The 8,241-nt window shown below is 39.5% G+C and overlaps 1 protein-coding gene across 1 annotated transcript in view; it reads left to right on the forward strand.

Moving 5' to 3' along the window:
- Positions 1-3,728, forward strand: part of POLG2 (polymerase (DNA directed), gamma 2, accessory subunit) — a 37,019-nt gene extending 33,291 nt beyond the window's left edge. Inside the window, exons 7-8 of the mRNA XM_006886277.1 lie at positions 1,050-1,150; positions 3,563-3,728. Coding sequence (XP_006886339.1) covers positions 1,050-1,150; positions 3,563-3,728 — 267 coding nt within the window. The remainder of the gene's footprint in view (positions 1-1,049; positions 1,151-3,562) is intronic.
- Positions 3,729-8,241: the final 4,513 nt, after the last annotated feature.

An 8,241-nucleotide genomic window follows, 5' to 3' on the forward strand; every position in this document is an offset into this window, starting at 1 on the left:
GAAATACTTCAATTGGTATACCATCTATTCCTGGGGCCTTATTTTTTGCTATTTCCTTCAAAGCAGCTTGAACTTCTTCCTTCATCACCATAGGCTCTTGTTCATATGTTATTTCTTTAAATTCCTCTGTATCTGCCAATTCTTTTCTATATAGTGACTCAGTATATTCCTTCCATCTTCTTTTAATACTTCTGGATCATTTAATATTCTGCCCAAAGCATCCTTGTTGGGAAGGTAAATTCTCGGGCTCCACTTCAGGCCTGCTAACTCAGAAACTCAGGTGAGGCCAAGCAGTCTGTTTTAAACCAGTGCCCCAGTGACTCTGGTGCTGAATAAAGTTTGAGTAACAATCCCTTTGGCCTGTCGCTCTCCCTCTTACGGGACACCTGGTAATGTCTGCAGACACTTTAGGTAACAGGGACACAGTGCTAAATGGCCTCCATCAGTAGTGTCAAGGTTGACACAGTTATTTCACTTACTCTTTAGTCTCTGTTTACTGTCTGGCATTAGTCTCCAGCATTCTACTGAAATTATTCTTGTCAAGGTCATTGATACCTTCCATCTTGCAAATCTGGTAGGGTTGCTTTGAGCAGGATTTACACAATCCATTAATCATTCTTGAAACTCTTAGTTGGTTTCTGGGACACCATGCTTCTTCTTTTCTTCAGAGTTTTCCGTGTTTCTCTTTAGTGGTCTTTACTGGCTCTTTTCGTCCCACCATGGAGTTGAACCCTAGGCTTCAACTCTAGTCTCTCTGATAAGTTTACACCGATTGCTTTTGTCTACTAGGATCTGTTTTGGCTTTGTTTGTGTTTTGAATGTGTATTGTAACAATTTCTGAAGACTTTTAGTATTGGGTTACATTGCTATGTTTCTCCAATTTCAGAAGAATTAACACAATTGATAAGTTGTAAACATTATTATCACAGAATTACAGAGATTTATACCCATTTTGGTACAAAATTTGGTAAAAAATGGTTTGTAGCTGAAACTATAATAGGGCAATCACTCTTGCTACTTTTATTTGTTGTTTTTGTATTTACCCCTAGGTTTGTCAAGGATTATTTAATGAATTATTAGAAAATGGAATTTCTGTATGGCCTGGTTACTTGGAAACTGTGCCCTCTTCATTGGAGCAACTTTATGCAAAGTAAGAAAAGTCTTCCTTGTCATGAAAAGATGCCTTTATTCAGAGTTTCTTTTTATGTGGTTACTTTATCTTGTAAATAGCAGAAACATCTCTTTCAAATATATCTGAGATAATATAAAATACTCTTTTTATTCTTAACTGTGCCTTTTGTAGAATTATGTACCCTTAGAGAATTCATACAGCAGAAAATTTATTTAGCAGGTACATTTGAGCATATTCAGTGTGCATTATATCATAAAGCCTGTATAATTCAAGTTGGAAATTATTCAGGAGTAAAATGGTCTATGTTGGGTGTTTTGGGTTGGTTTTTTTTTTAAATCAAGACTGGAGCGGCCTGCCTTGCCAGCATCTCAGTGCTTTCTAAGACTGAGTGTGAGATAATACCATCACCCACCTGGAAGGTCAAAGTTGTGAAGTGTGTTGCCCTCTGCAATTCTTTGTTGTTAAAATACATTCTTTGGATGATGTCAGCAGAAAGGTAGGTTTCTGCAGATAGAGCATCTAATGGCTTTACCGTGTGTGAAATGAGAGGGTGATACGTGAACTTTGCAGTCCTCTCAGGTTTTGAAATCTTATCCTTTGAGTCACCTAAGTAGTGGCAAATCATCAAATCAAATCAGTTGTTCTTTATATGATAAAGGTGTTCATGTCTCAGGCATTTTTAACCAGGCACTTAGTAAATACCTACTGTATTTTATCCAAGTATTTAATAATCACCTACTGCTTTGTACTTCGGACACTGCCGTGAACAAGACAGAACAATTTTGTTCTTGTGAAGCTCATATTCTAGTAGGCCAAGATGGATCATAAGGAGATAAATAATATTTCTGATGGAATTTTACAAAGAAAGGAAGCGATAATGGGTAGCATGACTAGGTAAGAAGAAAGACCAGTGGGGATATATTCATTATATTGCTCAACTAGAAACCATATTAGGTTTTAAATTAAGTACAAGTTCAGTATAATGATTTACTGTGTACTGGATCTTGATTATAAAAAGAACTTTTAATCTAAAATTTTACCTAAGTACCAAAACGGTCTGGAATCCAAAAGTGGCTAGAACAGTACACTGACAACTGTCAGAAGTTCTAGTTGAGTTTAAAATAGGCTGTGGCACCAGGGATATTGTTACTGATGTCAGACAGATCTTGGCTGATAGCAGAAAATACCAGAAGAAATGTCTATTTGTGTTTCAGACTGTGCACAAGCTTTTGCTTGTGTGGATTGTAACAAACTATGGCTAACATTGAGGAGAATGGAAATTCCAGAACACTCAATTGAGCTTATATGAAACCAGAATACTTAACTGTGCTTATACCAAGACCAAGAAGCTGTTGTGTGAACAGAACACGGGAACTGCATGGTTTAACATTAGGAAAGGCATGTGTCAGGGCTGTATCCTCTCTCCATACCTGTTCAGTCTGAACAAATCATTTGAGAAGTTGGACTTTATGAAGAAGAATGTGGTATCAGGATTAGAGAGAGGCTCAGCAGCAGCCTTCATTATGCAGATAACACAAGCTTGTTTGCGAAAAATGAGGAGGTCTTGAAGCACTTGTTGCAGAAGAGCAAAGACTACAGTCTGCAATGTGAATTACATTTCAACATCAAGAAAACAAAGGCCAGTAGGGAACATCATGATAAATGGAGAGAAGATTGAATTTGTCAATGATTTCATCTTGCCCAGATCCATAATCAACATCATCAGTACCAGCAGTCAAGAAGTCAAAAATGGATTGCCCTGGGAAAGGCTGCTGTCAGGGACCTCGCTGAAGTATTGAAGGACAATGATGTCAGCTTAAAGAAAAAAAACCAGATATGTCTTGGGGAAAGTGCAGCCAGAGTGCTCCTTGGAGGCAAGGATGGTAAAGTTTCTTCTCACACACTTTGGGGATGTTGGTAGGAGAAGCTGTTTCTTGGAAAAAGACATCATACTTGGAAAGGTGGGGAGTCAGTAAAAAAGACGGATTGACACAGTGGCTACAGCAGTGTGTCAGAAATGACGGCACACGATGGGACAGGGTTCACATCTGCTGTTCATGGGATCACTATGAGTTACACTTGACTCAGTGATACTTAATAACAATGATTAGTTAACAAGTACCAAAAAAGGCTAAGGATATTATAAAGTTTATCCAAAATATCCCTCCAGATTATATGTTGAAATATCAGTGTTTGTTTTAAGATTTTGCTTTATTACTTATCAGTTAGAAATTCTCTTAAGTTTGAATATTTTTCCCCAAACTTGAAAAAATGTTTTCCTTGGTCCAGCCCTCAAGGCCTTCACTTGAGTTCTGACTTTTGAATATGACATGGACTCTGATGATGCTGTAACAAAGCTGATGATGAGTGTATTTACGGCTTATATCTTCGCTCATGCCCTTTGTGCATCTGTTTTCGCTTCTTCCTTAGGTATGATGAAATGAGTATCCTTTTCACAGTTTTGGTGACGGACACCACTTTGGAGAACGGATTGATACATTTGAGAAGTAGAGACACCACAATGAAGGAGATGATGCATATATCCAAAGTGAAAGACTTTCTAGCCAAGTACATATCATCAGCTAAGAATTTATAAATTCTAATATTTATTTAATAAATATTTTTTCTTTCCTAATTTGATTGTCTTATGTTACCTTAGTTTATAACGTGTTTTTACACTTAAGAAGTAAACTTTTTTCCCCTTTTCCTTTTTGTGTGCTGTGGAGTCTGATCCGACTGCCACGTGAGGAGATTGCCCCTCCTTCTCCAGCAGAGCATCTGGTGGATTACAGCGCAGCTTCTCGCCACTAAGCCACCAGGGCTGCCTCAGAAATGAACATTTTTAGAACTTCTTTTGATTTAATTTTAATTCTGTTGCTTGATGTATTCTATTGTGCAAGTTAGGGATTTACTAAATTATTAAAAATCTGTACTGCATTAATAAGCAATTGTAAATATTGTGGTGTAGGTAAACTTTTTTTTAAAAAATTTTGTTTTTTTGTGTGTGTGTACCGTCAAATTGGATCTGACTGGTATAGGAGGAAATTGTCCCTCTTTCTCCAGCAGAGCATCTGGTGAATTTGAACTACTCACTTCCAGAAGGGAGCTTCTTGCCACTCGGCCACTAGAGCTCACCAGGTTTGGGTGAACTTTTATAGAGCACTATTGTAGTACCAGGTTCCCATTCAACAGTTGATAGACACTTTTGTTTAGTTACATTAACTATCTGCAGTCACCTCAGTGTAACTTTTCCATTCACCCTTCTTGACTTCCCCTCCCTTCCTGCCTTCTGAACTTGGTTTTTGGGCAAATGCTGCCCTTCTCTCTCACATTGTTAATTTTCCTGAGAGGTACATTCCCTAGTGGGTGTTACTATTTAACTCTTAAGCTTATCTGTTGTTTCACTAAATGGTTCAGGGTTGGAGGTTATTTAAAGGTCAGAGTCTTAGGGGTGGGAGAGTAGGTTCTTATAGAGCAAGAAATCTAGGAAGTACACTGTCTAGAATTGGCCTAATAATACAAAGGTCATCAGTTCAGATCCACCAGCTGTTTTGTGGAAGAAAGATGAACAGTCTCCTTCAGGAAAGGTTTACAGCATCCGAACCCCAATGAGGGTTGGTCTGAGTCAGACTCAACTCCGTGGCAATGTGTAAATACTCATATCTATATCTAGACTTCCATTCTATTTGTTTAATCAGATACTAATAATACACTTTTAAAAATTATGGTAACATGTTTCAGATCTTATGCAACCCTGTCTCTTTATTTGACTTGTTCTTTTGCCAGCCACATTTACAGATGTGGTTTACCACCTTCTGACTGGAAGTTCGTGCTTGGATTTGGAGAGAAGGAGGTGGTTGTGGCTGAGAAGCAATGTCTGCCCATCGTCTGGTGTCCTGTGTACGTGAGGCTGTTGTAGTAGAGGCAGCAATGGTGCCTAGAACAGCAGTAGTTCTCTGGTCTCCAGATTGTCAGAAAATCTACAGATAGAAATTTAATGAAGTTGAAAAGAGTTTAGCAAGATCACAGTGTACAGACTCCACTAAAAAGAATTGGTTTCCTCTGTGTCAACAGTATGGGGGAAAAAACCCCCAAAACCAACCACAACTTAATTATAGCATCAAAATAGCAAATATCTAGAATTAGTTCTTATACAATACGTAGTGTGTTTATGCAGAAACAACAAATGGTATCCGCTATAGCATTTTCTTGACTGTGCAGATGCATTTGACTGTGTCGATCTTAACAAATTACAGATAAAATTGCAAAGAAAGAAAATCCTAAAACAATTAATTGTGCTCATGGGAGCCTGTACATAGACCACCAAGATAGAGTCATTCAGACTTTACAGTGTTGTACTCCAGGGCTGAAAATATTCAAAGGTTGAATCCTTTACCTGTACTTATCCAGTCAGTATGCTGAGAAAATCATTCTAGCATCTGAACTACATAGCAACAGGATTGGTGGAAGACTGACTTACAGCTTGTGATATTGAGAGCGCATAGCCTTGCTTGCTGAAAGCAAAGAGGGTTTGAAGTATTTATTGAGGAGGAGCAAAGGCTATATAGTTGTCAGTATGAATTATACCATGCTGTAAAGTAAGCAAAACTTTACAACTGGCCCAATAAACATCATCATGATACGTGAAGAAGTTGTTAAGGAGTTCATAATTTAGCTCTCCAGTTGACACTCATGGAAGCCGCAGTCAAGAAATAAAATGACATATTGCATTGGGCAAATCTGCCACAGAAGACTTCCTCAGAGTGTTAAAAAGGGAAGCGAAAATGCCACTTTGAGTACTGAGGTGCCCTTGATTGAAGCCACGGTATTTTCAGTTGCCTCGTGCACCCAAAAGCTGGACAGTAAATAAGGAAAACTGAAGAGTCAGTGCTTTTGAATTATAGTATTGGCAAAGAATATTGACTGTACCATGGACTGCCAGAATAAAGACCAAATCGGCCTTAGAGGAAGTACTTCTCCTTAGACATGAGGACAGGGAGACCGTCTTGTTTAGCTTGGACATGTTGCTAGTAGGGACCTATCACTGGAAAAAAGCCACCATGCTTGGTAGAGAAGAGAGTCATCAAAAAAGAAGTCACTGCACTGCAGTCTCAGAGGTATGTGGTTTAAATCCACCAGATGCTCTGCTGGAGAAGGAGAGGCAATCTTCTGTACCAGTCAGATCCAGTTTGACGGTAAACACATAGAAAAATAATAAATATATTTTAAAAAGTCAAAATGAGGTGAATTAACACAGTGGTTGCAACGAGCTGCTGAATGTTACAGTTCATAGAGCTGCTCTGAGCTGGACCCTCAAAACCACTATGGCTGTCGTTTAGAAGACTTAATGTTAAAAATAATAGTTTTAGTTTTTATGTTAACTAAGAAAGCTACCTAAAATTTATATGGAAATGACAAAGAGTCAAGCGTAGTAAAGACATTATTTAGAAGAAGAAGATAAAATTTATTTTTTCCAGTTATCAAGACTTACTGAAAAGATAAGCCTGGTGCTGGCAGAAGAGAACTAAGTGGAGCAATGGAATAAAATCTGTGCTGGTTGTTACATGTGGTCAAGTTGCCTGTGATTCATAGCGACCCTGTGTACGTCTCTGAGCCTGCCCTGTCCTGAGCCAGTCTCACTGACTCCAACATGCCTAGAGCCCATGAAAACAAACTCACCCTTGATTTGTGATAAAGATGGTGGTGCAGAGTAGTGGAGAAAGGACAGTCACTTCATTAAAGGAGTGCTGCTGGATGAATACCCACAGCAGGGCAGACAGACACCCCGACTGCATGTCACACACACATACACTTGTAAGCATATCTAGGTAAAAACACGGACATAAACCAAAAAGACACAGAAGGCCGTATAGGCCAGTACTTTGGTGACTTAAACTGAGCAAAGATTTCTTGTACTGGACACAAAAACCCCACCATACAGAAAAGACAGTCACTCACTGCCAGCTAGCCGGTTCATAGCTGGCTGACTCATAGTGACCATTGGGTTTCTGAGGTTGTAGATCACAATGAAGGGAGATCCTCTCCTGCAGAACCACCAGTGAATTTGAACAGCCAGAGACCCACAGCCTTTATGAGCAGCACAACTCACTGTGAACTACACCTCCCACAGCTCCCTTAGGAAAAGGCAAATTCTCCAAAATGTCTTTTTATCAAAAGAGCTCCTTAAGACAGTGTAGGAACATGACTACAAAATAAATTAGAAAAAGTAACAAGTCCCTGTAGGAAGATAGGGGAGAGCCTCAGACATACACTTTGTAAAAAGAGATCAAATGGCCTGTAATTCTAGGAGAAACTGCTCAGCTTTTTTGTTATCCCACACCCTGCTGTGAAGTCAGTTCCGACCCAGAGACCTTCCAGGATAGAGTAGGCCCGCTCCTGAAGAGTCCCAAGGCTGTAAATCTTGATGGAAGCAGACTTTGTTCTGAGACCAGCTGGGGAGTTTGCAGTGTCTACCTTTCTTTTAGTTCATAGTCCAATGCTTAGTCCACTGGGTCACCAGTTCTTTTCTTATCAGGAAAGTGCAGATTCTGGTGCAACCACCATGGAAGGCGGTATGGCACTTTCTCAAAAAGTTGCAAATAGGCGAGCTCTGGTGGCCTAGTTGAAGGAAACTGCACTGCAATCCCAGAGGTGCACGGTTCAAATCCACCAGATGCTCTGCTGAAGAAGGAGGAACAATCGCCTCCTGTACCAGTCAGATCCGATTTGACGGTACACACGTAAAAAAAAAAAAGTTGCAAATAGAGATACCATTTGACCCAGCAATTTCACTACTGGGAATATACCCCAAAGAGACCATAACTGACATTCAAGCAGATAGATGCACACCCATGTTTATTGCGACTTGGTTCACAATAGCAAGGAGTTGGAAACAACCCAAGTAATTAATGCAGTGTTATTCAAAATGGGTGACCCTGGAGGACATTATGCTGAGTGAAGTATCTCAGTCACAAAAGCACAAATACTGCATGGTGCCACTGTTGTAAAACAGGACTGACCTTGGGGTTGGGGAGAGACTGAGAAAGATGGATTCAATAATGTATACTGCATTGAAACAGATGAGGGAGAAAACTGTTTAAAAGGGCTAT

Source organism: Elephantulus edwardii, unplaced genomic scaffold, assembly GCF_000299155.1.
Source record: "Elephantulus edwardii isolate Elephantulus edwardi_28Jun2011 unplaced genomic scaffold, EleEdw1.0 scaffold00048, whole genome shotgun sequence".
In the NCBI taxonomy this organism is placed as follows: domain Eukaryota; kingdom Metazoa; phylum Chordata; class Mammalia; order Macroscelidea; family Macroscelididae; genus Elephantulus; species Elephantulus edwardii.